Source organism: Vicugna pacos, chromosome 1 (genome assembly GCF_048564905.1).
Source record: "Vicugna pacos chromosome 1, VicPac4, whole genome shotgun sequence".
NCBI classification, from domain to species: domain Eukaryota; kingdom Metazoa; phylum Chordata; class Mammalia; order Artiodactyla; family Camelidae; genus Vicugna; species Vicugna pacos.
Genome location: NC_132987.1, coordinates 56,364,332 through 56,380,465, shown reverse-complemented (window position 1 = coordinate 56,380,465; position 16,134 = coordinate 56,364,332). Strand labels below are relative to the sequence as shown.

The window sequence follows — 16,134 nt, the reverse complement described above, 5'->3', positions numbered from 1 at the left end:
TACAAAGTGGAGTAATTAAAATCAGGAACAGGGGAATAACAGTAATAACAATGGAGAAAAACATATGATTGAAAAGGCAGAGGTAATAGACATTACTGATGCATCGATCCTTTATAGGTTATCACTGCTTATAATTATAACTATACACTGAATGCTTTGGGTCATTTTTTTTTAATTGGGAAAGGAGAGATTTATTGAGAAAAAGAATTGTAGTATTACTCTCCTGAGAAATATGAGAGGACTTTTGGCAAAACAGCCCTTGGTGCCTTGTCAATTGTATGGAAAACAGTATTACAGTTGGCATAGTCATGGTTTGAACCTGAACTCTTAACAGGGCCTTTAAAAATCTAGTTAGATTCAGAATTATGTCTTGGCTAACTAGAAATACTATTTTTTTCATTTTTAAAAAATGCGATTGCTTTTTTTTGCCATTTATTTTAGTGTAGTTAACAGATATGATGGACATGCATGGCCTTTCTATTAGGGAATAATCTGAGTGTCAATAATGAAAGATCTTAGTCTGACATCTTGATTTGGCACACGATAACTGAAGTTCCAAGTGATGCTTCCAGTATGATGAAGATTAGGTGAAACGAAACCAGGTCCAGAATGCAAGTTTCTCAGCTTTTTGCCAGTGTTCTTTCCACCACACACTGCTGGGCAAGAAAGCTCTAAAACACATCCACATACACACCTCCATATCTCCCACTTCCCTACCCTTAACAAAATCCCAAGGGATGCTTTTGGCAGGCTTCAGAGATGGCTCTGGCAACTCTAACTACATTCCTGGAATCCGTTTGCAAATGCTGGTCAGCAGAGCCTACTTCATTCCCTTTTTGGTATTACTCACTCGGTAAAGGTTAAGTGTATGTGAATTATCATAAGTTTATTTTTATTCTCCCACCACCCCCTTTTTTGGTAAGTGATCATTGACTACCAGGCACAGGAAATACATTTCACTGAATGATTTTCTAAAATCAAAACTCCATCTGGGCTGGAACTGAGACAGACTTAGGGATGATCATTTATATCACTAATACCAGCTCCAATAAGCCATTCAAAGATAATCAGAGTGAAGAATGAGTCTCCACCCTTTCCTGAAAGTACTTCCCAGGCTGAACCTCGGCTTCCCCACTATCTAATGTGCCGCGTACACAACACACAAGCAGCTGGTGATCGCATTGTGACTCAGTGCACCGTGGGGAGTGGGGGCCAGAGGAGGAACTCACTCAGAATTGTAGAACACAAGTCTCAACTAGCAAGTACTAAATGTGGTCCCCTTAGTTGGACAGATCAAATTGAAAAAAGAAAAAAGGTGAGAGGATGGACTGCTGAAGTCAGTCTCTGTAAGTGGGAAATAATGTTTCCCCTTAAAAAACTCAGAAAGACAGACAAACACTTGCCCCCTTCACTCTGGATTAAATTAATATAATAACTAAAATTAACAGCACAACCTAGACTGATGAGGGAAGCATCACACGAAGAAAAATTATCAGTAGCCCAATGGTGGTCCCAGGAGGAAGGAATAAAATTCACACTCAGAGCAGACATCTGGAGACAGAAAACAAAGTGTGTACGCTTTAGTTGTTGGGACCCAAAGCAAATCAACCACGATCCTACAAACTTGAAAAGAAAGGAAAAGAAATCATAAGGGCTGCTGGGACCATAAAGGGCCCTCAGCTTGGAAGTGTGTTACTAGAACCACCAGATGTGCGCTAAGTGTTCTGTTCTCTCTCATCAGGGTGGTTGGGAAGGAAAGGCATTCTATTCATTAAATCCTGAAATTAGTGTTAAAAATCATAGTTCTACTTTTGTTCTGAGGTAAGTTCAAGTATGACAGTGATAGGTGGATAGAAGGACAAGCCGCCTCACTCAAAAAATGCTCTCCAGTTTTCTAAAACATTGTATTTAAGATCAAGACTGTTTCAGTCTCTATTCTGGAAGGTGTTAAAAAGGTGCTGGGCAGGGGCAAAGGAAAGAAAACCGGTGGAGGGAGCGATTAGATAGAAAGATAGAAAGAAAGATGATTAGATAGATTAGATCGATCGATAGATAGCTAAGACAATTTGGAGAGAAGAGGGAAGAAGGGAAGGAGAGGGTGGGAGGAAGAGAGCGAAGGATGGAAAAATTTAATAGCTTTTTAATTCACCCTTGTAGACGTTTATTGTTAAAAGGTGTCTTACTTTGCTAAAATACTGCATGTGTGTATGTACGTACATATGATACTTACACAAATTTATGAAAATAAACATTACATATACACTTACCAAACCACTTCTATAAATTACAATATACATGTAAAACAAAAGTAAAGTAGGCTAATTATAGGAGTTTTAAAAATATGCAGAAAAGTATAAGAAGTCTTATCTCCTATGACCCCAGAAATAACTGTTAGTGTATCTATCACTTTAAATGTTATAAAATACACATATGTATTTGTATGTGTATGAAAATACATGTCACAATTCAAGTAATACATAGACTCATCTCTAAGTAAGAGATGTGCAAGTATCTAGGGTCTTTTTTCTCCTTTCACAGAGTGAATTAGAGAAAAGTTTGCTACTGTCAGGGAAACAAAAACAGAATTAGGATTTTAACCTCTGAGTCCCTACAATTATACGTAAGGAATATCCAAGATACTCTCAGATTAAGTTTATACGACTAGAAGGTACTGGGGTAGAGAGGAGTGAACGTGGGAGACGGCTGGGTCGTCATGGGAGTAACACTGCTACCTCGCATGAGATTCCCACTCTGCAGCTGATAAAACGCTTCTCACTCATTTCTTTACAAGTCAGCATTTTACTCCAATATCATAATTGTTCCACTTTTTCTCATGAGGAAATGAGGCACGGAGACACCAACTATACTAGTTAAAGTCACCAAGCCAGTAAACGGTGGAGCCAGGACTTCAATGAATGTCTATGTACAGGTGGAAGAGCTAACACAGAATGCATAGTGGTTTTTAAAGATGCATAATTCTCCTCACCATTTTGAATTTCTGGAAATCTGCTCACTGGTGAGGGAGGTAGTCACGGGAACATCACCTCCCCAGGTGTGCATAGGAGGGTGCAGCCCCGTCTCCTCTGAGTCCTATTGTTTTAGACAGGACGTGCAGACATTCATTTTTTCAAGACAAAAATCATTCCAGTAATAGAACTTCAAGAATTGTGTTTTTAATCCTCGTTTTGTTTTCTGAGATATAGAAGTCGACCTTGACACACTACAGTATAAAGAAAAGAACACTGGACTGCAAGTTAGGAACTTCTGCTCACATCTCACCATCACTGAACAGCCCTGCAAATGAGCAAACCATCTCTTCTAGCTTTTCCTTTGCTCCTCAGTAAAATGGAGCTAATAATAGAGCTGATGATATTCACAGAGGTAACAGGTAATGCGCCTGGCACAGTGTGTGATACGTGGAAGGAAGTAACACAACATTCTACCAGCCTGCCAGTTACCACCTCAAGGAGCCAACAGCCCACTAGCATAAAGAACATCATTTTCTCCACGCTGGTGTCTCTGGACTAAGCACCAACTATATTCAATTCTATTTAAACTCTGTGTATTTAAAGGAAACTCACTGAATCACAACAAATTCTTGGTCCATCTGAAGTCTGCAAAGGCCCAAAGAATATCAAAAAGCTGCCTCTTTTCCTGCACCAAGTCTGGACATAAACTCATGGGCTGAAGTGGAATAAGAACCATGGAAACAGATGACCATGAGCCTCAGCCATTCAGATCAGCGCCCCAAATCAGCAGACTGTTGTGGGGTGGGGTAGGCGACTCAAAGGGCAGGCAAATCCAGTCAGGTCTCTTTTCCACGCACTTGAATGCATCTCCAGCCACTGCTGGAAGTCCATGGTCCAGAAAGGCAATCCTAACGTATCTCTCAAATCCAATCAATCACTCAAAGAAGTATCTTTTTGTTTGTTTGGTGGAGTAGGAAAGAATGATACAAAATGGTCCTAAGAGGCAAGAACAACTGGTGAGAACGCAGACCTTAGCGTCCTTCCATCAAGAAGCCCATGTCGCCAGCAATGCTGATTTAATAAAACCAGAGCGGGGCTGCTATAATTGGGCTGCCATTCTAGCTACAGGGTTTCCAGGGTAACCAAACTCTTGCCATAGATACAATGCACCTAGTAGCACAAAGATTAAGGGTTTGGGGAAAGTCAGCATCAAACAAGCGGTCAAGAATTCAGGCTGAAGAGAGCTAGCTATACCAAAAGCACATAAGTGAAAGCAGACTGGATTCAAAACTCCCAGCTTTGCCACATCCCAGCTTGGGGAATTCAGAAAAAAAAAAAAAAACCCTTAACTTCTCTGGGCCTTGTCTCCTCATCTGTAAAATGAGCATAACCATGGTGTCTGTCTCAGAGGGCTGTTACAAGGATAAAAAAGGGAACTTAAACAGTAATTGGTACACTTTAAACCCCAACTAAATGTTAAAAAAAAAAAGGAGGGGGCTCTGACAGATGTCTCTGAACCTAGATATTCAGAGGCCTGACAAACTAGAAAAATAAGGCTTTGTTTGTTTTTCGTATTTTTTTCGGTGTACTGCTTTGGAGGGGAAGTCCCTCAGAGCTTCTCAAAGGAGCCTGGAATAGCTTAAAACCATGTTGTCTCACGGTCGTGTTCGTGTTGTTCCTGCCCCCACGGCCCTGACTTCTGGGAAGACGCTGCTACGTCAGAGGCAATCCGGCAAGTCTTAATTGAGGAGAGACGCAGCTTTTCAGGCCACACATTAAGGATTGGGAACTCGCCATTACTGACGGGGTAGCAGCCAAGTGGAATGGTTCGCAGCCATAAACACAGCCGCCCGTTTAGCTTGCTTCCCCTCCGGGGAAAGAATGAGCTGCTGCACAAGCGACAGCTGTGAAGAAAGAGGGAGATTTTCCTTTCGAATGAAAGGCAGATCAGAAAACAGGAACCCTTTAAAAAGATCCAGTGCATGAATTTCAGGAGCGGCGTACCTTGCGTTGCTTCTGTTCCCGTTAGAGCAGGTACCCGATGGTGAATAAGCTCTAAAACCCATCACATTGGGTTCCGCAGCCCCCGACGGGAAGTTAAGCTGACAGAGGAGAAAGAGAATCACTAACACACGCCTGTGCTCACACTCACAAACTTCTAGGCAGCCAACAGCAGAGCGGTGAAGTTTGAGAGCAAGAACACGCACGCACAAAAAAAAAGTTTCTGTTGTCCTCAGATTAAATGCTGAGGCAGGAAGAGATACTATTCTTGAATCAAGTGAGAAAAGATGGTAAAGTGTGATATTAAAATGCAGCTCACTGGAATAAGTTTGCCTCTATAAAAACTGTTATGTTCTGTATGTGATTTAAATTAATGCCTATATTTGTTGGAGATAAAATTAAAATGAAGATAAATGGTGCCAACATATAGCGTGTTCGCTGGAGCAATAAATAAGGCAGTGAAAGGTACTTTACATTTCAGTCACATCTATTCGAACAGGGAGCTCACAGCATTTGAGGAACAGTTGTTAACTGAATGTTATAATAGGTTGGTGGGGCACCAGGGCGGTTAGTATACGCATCTTTCAAAAAGAGACAGGGAGGTTCAGTGCCCCAGGGCCCCCTGGATGTCACTGACCTGGGAGGTCAGGATGGTCAGGCACAGTGCCTTCTAGTTCAGTGGATTCTCTGCCTGGCAAGAGCTCTCCTGTGCTGCCCCAAAACAGATGTCAGATGGCCAGCTCTCTCTGTTTATTAACCATCTCAGTGACAGGCAAGATTACAGTTTTAGCTGGGGAGAAAAGTAATAACTTTGACACACATTAACAGCAAATCTCTCCCTGCTCCCCTTACCTTGCAAGAGTGTCCCATGAATGATTAACCTATTACTTATCCTCAGCTTGAAAACTTGTCCAAGGTATTGATTAGCAATGCCCTCTCTGCAAATGGATCTCTTCTATCCCGTCGCCCCCACGTCTTCCCTCGCTAAGCATCCCCAAAGGCACTCAGTCTGTGTTCAAAGCTCTCCTTGATGGAATGGCCAGTAACTTACAAAGCTAAGTCAAGCAGGATTGTGTGGGCATTGATAATTGTGTATGGATAACTGATAATCTGGTTAATTGGATTCACTATATTCTTCTACTTTTACGTATGTTTGAAATTCTTAAATGGAAAGTTGGAAGAAGTTAAAGGGGGAACATTCACAGAAACTCTAGCAGCCCATTTACTGGAACAACACTCCTCTCCTGAGATAGTAGGGAAGTGTGCTGGATTCTGAAGATGAGGCTCCAAAGAAACATGGGAGTCACCTTTTGTATAGGTCATTTTAGGATTCAGGTGAAATTTTAGGGAACTTTAGGAATCACGTAGTCCAGTCTCCATTTTTCAGAATAGAATTCTCAACTGTATCTTCCTTTTACAGTTTAAAAAGATACATTCAATTCCCCTTATAGTTTAAAAAGATACATTCAATTCAAAATATATCATTCAACGATATACATATTAATACAACAGATCTTGCAAAAGCCCTGTTGTCTCTTTGCACGGGTTAGTTTACCTTTTTGTGCCTCAGTTTCCCACTTGTACAATGGAGACCAAGAGCATACCTACTTCATGAGGGCTGAAGGACGCAACACATGAAAGGCACTTGCAATAGTTCTTGGTATATGGGAAGCGCTCATCGACTGCTAATCATTATTATTATCACTACAAACTTTGTGGTAGTCATCAGGGCTGCTTTCTAAATATTTCCAGCTCTCTGCTTTCTGGCTCCCTTATGGCGAGGTGGAGCTGTGTGAAGCATTTTGGCTAACAAGTCGTGAATACAAGTCCACATGTGGTACTTACAGGCCAGAGCACGCACCTGCTGGGTCACGACCCTGAGAGAGCCCTTTTACTCTGGGAGGGGGCCAGCAGTGTTAGAGATGGTAGATATTCCAGTCACCTGCAAAGAAGTCCTTCTGGCCCACGGTGAACAAGTAACATGAGCAAAAAAATAAACCTTTGTTTGAAAAGCTAAATTTGGAGAATATTTGTGAGCACAGCATTCTCTGGACCATCCCTGACTGATACTTCTTACAAAGTGCATTCACTTCTATTATTCAATGGAACCCTCACAATCAAGAGAGAAGGGCAGCGTTATATGTATTTAGCAGATGTGAATTTCAGCCCAAGCTATTGCAATATCCACTGAATGAATGTGGGCAAGTCAAGTCATATTGATACAGATGCAAGGCAAATTCTCGAGACTTTTGGTAAACTCCAGGTATTCTTTTAATCCACTCAACTCAGATTCAAAGGCCTCAGGACCCTTAACTTTGACAATGTACCTACCCACATTAACCTCAACCCAAATACTAATTAGAACTGCTAACATTTCTGAGAATTTACTGCAATGTCCCATCAAAAAAGGTGTCGCTGATTATAAAATGTACCACTGCACCACAAGAATCAAACAATACTGTAACTTATGATATAGTGTTTAACTACTACGTAGAATTTATGTTATACTGAAAGAAACTAAATAAGACAATTTTTCTTAAAATCATAGACGTATCTCACTGCATATATACAAAAATATATATAAGTTGAAACAAATTGAAGTATTTCTAAAGTCTCTTTGTATTTAGAGTTCAGCCCTTTGAACCATTTTTCAGCTGAAAATCATAGGAGTTCTATTTTTTTCCCCATAAAAATGTTCTCTGGATCTTCAAGAGCAGTAAGAAAAGAGGGTTCCATCATCACCACAGGGTTTTCTTCCAAAGAAGTTTTGATGTGCATTTGCAACAATGACAACTATGTTATTGTTAATTACTCACCAACAGTAATTAGTCAGCAATGTTCAGGTTGTGAATATGGGCTTTAGAATTGACAAAATGTAAGTATGTGAGAGACGCAGCGCTTTACCGATCTATGTACAGTAGTGACTGACTACTCGTAACAGGGGCATGTAGCGGGCACTCTATTAGCACAGCCATGTCGAACTGAGGCAGAAGATACCCGCTGCCTGCTGAAGGGCACAAGGCTAGTAAGTGGAGGATCCAGAACCATCTTTTGAGTAACTGCTCGTAGGCACTACGTGGTACAGCTTCTCATTACAGCAATCAGATAAGTACTTTTTTTTTTTTGACAGTGGAGGCATAAGAATTATGAGTGCAAAGGAAAGTGCTCAAACACTGAAGTCTTTTAAAGTTTACACATTGGGCTGTTTTGTTTAAAGCAAACCAAAGGGAAATCGACTCTTGCATTACTGCCAATTCTTTTATATACTAAATGGACAATTTAGCAGATGTCTGGGCCTCCTTTTGGTTATCGTCAAAGAATTACTGAAATAATCTGCATGCAGCCTTAAATATCTTTGTAAAATATTGGGATGTACGTGCAATGAACACAGATATATGATATCTATACCTACACAGACATGCATGCTGTAGCTCTTAAAACACATTTTTATTGTATTTAGTTTTATTAGTGTCTATGTTCCTACATGGATATTATCATAGGAGAAGCAAAGAAATCACCACTGTTAAATATTTGAAGACCAAATGTGTGCTTGATCCTCACAGAGCATGAAATTAGACTTAATCTATGCCCAGAGGGGACAAGCTTACTGAACAAGTATAACAATTGATTTTTTTTAGCAGTTTTTTATCTCTTCTCCTTTATAAAGGACAGCACAACTGAACAATTACTTAAGAGGTACAACACAAAGCTTTGAGCTTAGCTCTTTATACACTTACCAAATGAGTATTATAATTTGCTATAATTCTCCCTCCTGACTATATACAGTAGCTATTTCATTCTCTAAATAATATCTTCCACCTTTTTTTTTTTCCGAAGTTGGTTAAATTGCTTAGGAGGAGAATATTAGGCTCAGTTTCTTTGAAGGGTAATATAGTGGGAGTGACTGTGTAATTATCTCTACCGGCTCTCACCCACTACACAATGCCGTCTACTGTACCTACTGCTTTCCTATTGAGAACTCCAGTTAATCCTAACTAACTTGCGCACAGGAAAATGAGGCAGGCGGATTTTATTTTTAACTGGGGACTGAGAGAATAAGAAAAAGAATGCTAAGATTGATCAAATCTGGTACATTTGCAATTTTTATTTTAAGCCATTTTACACGTCTGTGCTACCAAATAGGTACAGTAATTCAGGCCTTACAGTTCCTTGTGTAGCAGCCACCTATCTGGTGCTCTCTGTCTGAGACCAACTGTCCTTAAGTCACTCCACAGCTGGGCTATTTTATGTCTGGCAATTACTACTCTACTGTGGATGGGGAATTTTTACTTTATTTAAAATTGAGGTGGGTTTTATTCTCAAAATGCCAAGCATTCCAAATGCTTCGTACAGACTAGATTTTTGAAAACAATTCAGTGGCTTCCAGCAGAAAGAAGTTTAACACAAGTCCTGTGTTTCTAGAAGAATTCCATTCTCCAGTGTTGTTCTATCATGTGTCTATTCAAGTGTCAGCCTCTCCAAAGGACAGATGGAGAACTCAAGTGTGGGGCCTGGGACAGTCTTACTCACGTGCGTGTGACCAATGACCGATGCAGGGCTGGCACTTTTACCCTTCTCTACCCTAAATTATGAACAGAGGACATTACTTGCATGCAGATGTTAGAAATTAGAATTTCAAACTATGTTATACTCCCAAGTTACTGAGTGAGGCTATTAGATGGCTGCCATTCAAAACAAACTGTCACTAAACTGAAGTCACATTCATCGAAAGACTGATTACCACTGAAGCAGATTCGAGGTTACATAAAGTTGGAGGTGAGAACAGAGGGTGACTACAATCGGGTGTGAGATTTCTTTTCGGAACGGAAGAAATGCTGTAAAATTAGGTCAGGGTAATGGCTGCAAAATCATTGAATCATTGAGCTGTAAAAAAACAAACGAAAAACTGCCCCAGATCCCTCCTCACCCACACAACTACTGTTAGTATTTTTGATTATGCATTCAGTCATTGATTCATATAACTAGGCTTAGAAGTTAGACTGTCGTGGCTCAAACACCAGGTCTGCCACTCACTAGCTCCAGGTTTCATGTCTCTGGGCCACGACCTCCTTATCTGTAAAACGGGGGGAAGGACAGGCTGCCTCACTGGGCTGTTGTGAGGATCAAGTGAATTAATACATGGACATGACATAGTTCTCAACGAATGTTCGTTATTGCTCCATATGTTTAAATATAGTTTCTTAGTAGCAGAAATGACTGACCATTGCTGCAAAGGACAACTGATAGGTAGAATCTTATAGGCAATGTTAACCAGGTAAGCACCATGCTGAATGACAGAAAGACACACTTCTGAGTTTCATTTATGATCCAGGGCTCCTCCAATTCAAGTATATCCAGAGTCCTCTCTCTAAAGCATACTTCTGATTTCTTTTCGAAAATCTTCAAATGTTCCTGTCTTCTCTCAAACCCTACCACCCTCGGCTGCCGGCAGGATGAAGAGCACAGTGTACAAATCCATTGCACTGCCCAGAATCCATTTATAAGCTGCCATTCAACCCTCACCAATGTATGATTCGGGCTATATTCTTTCTGTTTCACTCACCTCATCTTCCAAGTACTTCCATTCCTTTCCCAGCTGAAAACACCATTCTTTTACACACGTTTATCTCTACAGTTGTAGTTTCTTCAGCCAGGACTACCTCAGAAAACTCCTAGACATTCTTTGTGACCCAGCTCAAATGTCACATCCTCTAGCTGACCTCATCCTCCTCTGTGACCTCACAGTAAGACACAGGCATGTCTGTGAACGCCCATGCTGACAGACTCTCTGACCTTCAGGCCCAGGAGAAACTTCCTTCCCAGACTGTCTCCCATTCCAAGCCTACTGAGCTGCTGTGGCTTGCCTGTGTCTTACCTCCGTATGATGGCGTTATTTTCTTACTTCTTCCTGAAAAACTCTTCTCCTTTACTGTCCCCAGGTCATCAACCCAGCAAACCCCCACGGGCTTCTCAGCCTTCTGTTTAGAGAAGACCACCTCTCAGACACCTCCCCAGGCCTCCCAAGGATGGGTTTTCCTTGTCCCCCTGATGTGTTCCCAGAGAGCCCTTTGCTGAACCCAGCTGTTGCTCTTCAACACCGTATAGAAAAGAGTGCTGATGGACATTCTGTGAAAGGTCAGCTTTTGCAGAATTACTGTCAGTTTCTACAACCCCAGAACCGAGGAGGTCCCTGGCACATGGCAGGTGCTCATAAAACACTTGAGTAAATGTAGTAATCATCTCCTTTAAAAATAATTTGAGTTGGTGACTTGCATAGCAGTAAGTGAATCACGTATCAAAAAAAAATCTATTACAAAAAAATTGGAGTTACCAATCTATAATTTTCACTGTAGCTTAACCTCTCAGTTCCAGGACAGAGGTCTTATATGCTTGCATCCCTATTGTGGAGCCTGGTCCCTAGAAGATACTCAATTATATCAGCTGAGATTTAATAGAAATGTTATGCCAGATTCTTAGCCACTGAACCACTTTCTACAAATGACCAATTTATATGATGCTTCTCAGTAAGTAAATTAATAGTAATATCACAAATCATACAGCCAGAAAATTCATTTATTTCAACATCAACATTTTATAAATAAGGAATTAGTCTCAGTAAAAGAAGTGAATTACCCAAGATCATGTGGATAGGATCCCAAAAGAATGTGTCCTCCCAAATCAACATCATTAATGGTGTCTGACTTAGAAAGATGCACGCCATTGCTGAAGTCGGATTTAGTTATGTGTGTGGACTATGCCAGCACCAAATACTGGTGTTAAAAGCTATGTTTGGAAATAAATAGATCATCAGTTTTTTTTTTAAATGTGATCAGATTAAACAGGTGTTGATAATCATGAAAAGGGAAATAAACTCTTGGCTGACATGAGTCATTACTTGATGGGCTATTTCAAGACAGAACTGATATTTCTAAATGGCTGATACCAAGACAGGCAATACCAAAGGACCACAGAAGTGGAAAAAAATCACTAATGATTTATTTTATTGGAACAATTCTGTACACTGTGAAAAATTACCACTTAAGGATTCGTAGTATTAAAAATTTCCACTAGGAAGATTTTAGACTTCTAAAAATCCTCCAAAACTGACCCTAGGTGTACATATGTGAGTCAACCAGATGTCAGTAGTACTGTACAACGTTAGAGAACTAACTAGGGGAAGTCGTTTCATGTCTTGTTCTTCAGTGTACTCATCTAGAAAAGAGGATAAAACAATCTACGATGTCACATCTCTTTCTGGACTGTAAGAACCACCCTAAAGCACTCAAAACCTACAAGCTTATCAGATATGGTAAAGAAGACCCAAATCCTTGACTCCTGAGAGACAAAACTCAGCACCTGCGATCTGAAGTCTAAAATCACTGTTATACCTTAGGACTGACTGTAGGCATCGATTCCCCAGCCCACCCCAGCTCCTTAAAGGATCCAAGTTCATTCCTGTCTCAGGCACACACGTTGTTCCACAAGTGCAAGTTCTCAACTCGACACTGAGGTGTCCCTTCAGAAGCCAGCTCCTCAGAGAAGCACTGCCTAACCTTCCCGGCAAACATCATTCCGGAGACTCCCATCTGCACCTTTTATCCTGTTTCACTGTCTCAGCTTGTTTACTGACTCTTTCACGTCTTACGTTCCCCTAACCTCTCTTCAGCATTTAAGGTCAGTCAGAGCAAAAACCTCATCTGCCTTGGTTACCTCTCATCCTTTGAACCCAGAGTTCACACGTCACAGGACTCAGTAAAGGTGAGATAACTGTAGTATAAATAAAACAACCTGACTTCATGACCTAGGTCTTTCACTTCCCAGTTGTGTGATCTCTGGCAAATATTCCAGGCTCGATTTCCTCAAATAAAAATCAGGAATCAGAAGCATATCTGCCTCATAGTGCAGAAATCAATGAGGTTAGGTGCAAAAGTCTTACAAACTACAACCATGGTATTCAGACAGTGATAACAGTATCACTATAAGGCCTACTGTGGACCAGGCTCTGTTCTAATAAGCACTTCACACATGCAACATGACACCTTTTATTTTCAGATACATTATTATTTTTTTACTAAGAAAGAAATAATCAGTGCCCATTAATCTGTAACAGTGATTTTTTTATCAAATCAATTACATATCAATCTCAAGGAAATTAAACCATGGGAAAAAAGGGTGTTTCATAAAATAGAAGAAATAGAGTTTTATACATTTAATACTCCTAACAATTCTATGAGATAGGCCTTACTATCATCCCCATTTTACAGATGTGAAAACTGAGGGACAGAGAGGTTAAGTAACTTGTCTAAGGTTACACACTGAGTTTTAATGATGATGAGAAAAGATTAACAGGGACTCGTGAAAGTCTACAACTTCAGCTCTCCATAAAATATCAAGAATTAGGTTTGCTTTTCTAAATGACACAACTGAACCAGGAAACATCCCTCACTGTGTATGATGTATAGAATTCTAACAATTCTCATGGCAAAGTATTATAAAAATAAAAGTAGAAAGACACCAGTTTTAAATACTGAACTTCAAGTTGTCTTAATTTGCATACTCTTTGCATTTATATAACTCAGTTTTTCCCAGACCAATTTGCACTCATTTAGATTTTGCTCTTAAGTTTTCTTAATCCTTTCATTTATCTGTTTTCTGTATCCATAAAGACACAGGCAGCTCTTCTGGAGATGGCAGACCATTTGGTTTAGATCTACTTTCTGCCCTTCCCTACTCTTCACCCTTTTTGCTCTGAGCTTAGTAGGCATTAAATAAACATTGCTGACTAATTAAAAACAAAAAGGAGATCTGATTTGGCATCCTATCTCTCAGCATGATATTAAAAAATAAAAAAAACACAACTCAAGCATATATTATCGTTAGCTTCCCGAATATGATTAGTGGCAATCTTGATGTAATTTACATAAAGAGAGAGCTCGACTTTTTGTACTAAACCAAAAAATCCAGGGGTGTGGTAGGTATGGTGGGGGAAGAGGAGTCAAAAACAACACATACAACACGTTCAGAGATGTGACTGTGATGGTACCAGGATTTGATCATTATTCTTAGGCTGATGATCATAATTGAGATTAAAAAAAAAATTCTGAGTTATTTGGTGAGGTTACAAGAAATAGCTAGTGAACCTAACATATGAAATATGGCACAGTAAAAAGAGCACAGTACCCATCAATGCTCATTTTCAAAACAATGTTCTTTTACGTGTGAAATCCCTCAAAGTACAGTAAAGTTGTTTGTGGAGTCCTGATTCAAAATCACCTGTAAAATGCTAACATAATTATTAGGAAAAGCAATCAAGGTGTAAGGCCCTTCATATTGTCTTATAGAGGAAGACTGAAAAGAAATGCAATTGTTTACTTCTGTAATTGGTCCTCATCAAAGATCTTGGCTACTTAAAAAGTTATTGAGAATATAAATTTAAACCTTGGGAATCCATTTTTCTATCACATGAGAAGTTCTATTAACTACACTGTAAAAATCCCCATCCTCATACAGAGGTTAAGAACTAGATGCCATTCCTAAATCCCTTTGTCTCTAAACCCCAAGTGATAGTACCCAATCCCCTCCCCACACCATCTCTGAGTGGCAGGTGGAGACGATTTGCACATTCTGGCAAACAGGTTCACCCACATCTGCAAAAGTCCGAAAGTCTGTGGGTAAAGGAACTCCTATACATTTTCCAATAATATGTATTTATAGAAGTAACCTTAAGGCATAGTAAAAGCCTCTTTGGAGTCATCAAATGTTGCTTGCTTTCAATTACTTTAATATCAAATATGTCTCATTCTATTTGGTTTTTTGATTATCTTCCCACAATCCATCAGACACATGATGCATTCGATAACCTATTTGTGAACAAATAAAAATTCTATTGATCATTTTCAAAAACTACTACTAGAAATTTCTGCTTTGAATGGACAGAAATAAACTACAACTCTCGGCGAGGTGTCAAAGCCCTAAGGCTGCCTCACGGCGGTTTTCTAAGGGGCTCCCCCCTGTGCTGATTCTCCTCAGTGGAAATTTGCAAAGTGCGTGTGTCTTGCTAACTCATCCCTTTTAAAAAATATTGGCATTCCAAAGAAAGGTTTACTTGGACAGGAACTCACTTGCCCTCTGCACATAGGTGTACGTTCACAGGTGTGTCTGTGTGTGAAGGGGCACACTCCATCGGTGAGGAACTCGCTGTTTCACACGATGCAGTTCATAATGCGGAAGTGTCAGGGGAGCCAGTTTCTCCTGCAAGGATTTTACTATATGAGCTTTGACTAAACCTCTTTGGCTGTTAGCTCTACATTCTGTAAAAAAGGCAACTATCAAAAGTTGTTCTTGTACACCCTAAAGAGTCATTAAGATGTGAACACTACTTGAAATACAAATCTTTAGTAATGACAGTAATTTCCTTTATTAATCATGCTCTTATGGGAAAATTTCCATTTTAGATGCTAGCTACATTTCACCGAGACTGCACATCAGAACCTAAGCATTTCTTCTAATGTCTGGATCAGCCAAAATGACTATTTTACAAACTCACTTTAAAGTCTGTGAAAGTAGACACATCTTATTGCAGATAAGGGGACCAGGCCGTGAGGTGACACCGCCGTTGGAGGCAAGCCCACGCGTGCTTTTGTATAAACTGGAACATTAGGTAAAAATCATACTGTCTGCACCGCCTTTCAGCAAACATAAAAAAATTGGTGTCTTTGCTACCCAGCAGTGTCAGAGATACACAGGTTTTGAAACCACAGTGAAAACGGAGCACAAGCGGAACACGAACACGGAGCCCAAGGCAGAGGCACAGGCAGCAGGAAAATGAGAGAAGATCTCCACGTGACAGAACCTGCCAACTTGCAAGTGTTGGGGAGGAGCCCCGCCGCAGATTGCTGGTTCGCCCTGACTTCGTAGTTCCTCCCTCTTTCCTGCCCCACTGGCCACTGGTGTCTGCTCAGCAGCACCACCCAGCGACTTTCCAGACCTCACCTCCACCCCTCACAACACCACCACCAGAACAGGTGCCCCTTTCAATCATCTTCGCTTCAGCCACTGGGAGTCTCTCTGCTTTTATGAAATCGCTCCACCTTGTCTAGTCCCTGAAAGCCCCATCCGCAACTGCCATCACTAAATGAAGGGGGAGGTTCAGTCCCTGCTCGCG

At 40.5% G+C, this 16,134-nt stretch overlaps 1 protein-coding gene across 8 annotated transcripts in view; it reads right to left on the bottom strand.

Annotated features, from left to right (window-relative positions):
• LPP (LIM domain containing preferred translocation partner in lipoma) overlaps positions 1-16,134 on the bottom strand; it is a 629,315-nt gene that overhangs the window by 274,537 nt on the left and 338,644 nt on the right. Inside the window, exons 1-2 of one of the 8 annotated variants that reach the window (XM_072962676.1) lie at positions 10,534-10,663; positions 9,501-9,552 (exon numbers count right to left, since the gene is read on the bottom strand). The exons of 6 other annotated variants lie outside the window; for them this stretch is intronic. In XM_072962676.1, coding sequence (XP_072818777.1) covers positions 9,501-9,552; positions 10,534-10,538 — 57 coding nt within the window. In that variant the 5' untranslated portion in view covers positions 10,539-10,663. Of the gene's footprint in view, positions 1-9,500; positions 9,553-10,533; positions 10,664-16,134 lie in introns of those variants that run through there. One more of the 8 variants, XM_072962684.1, reaches the window with a different exon arrangement.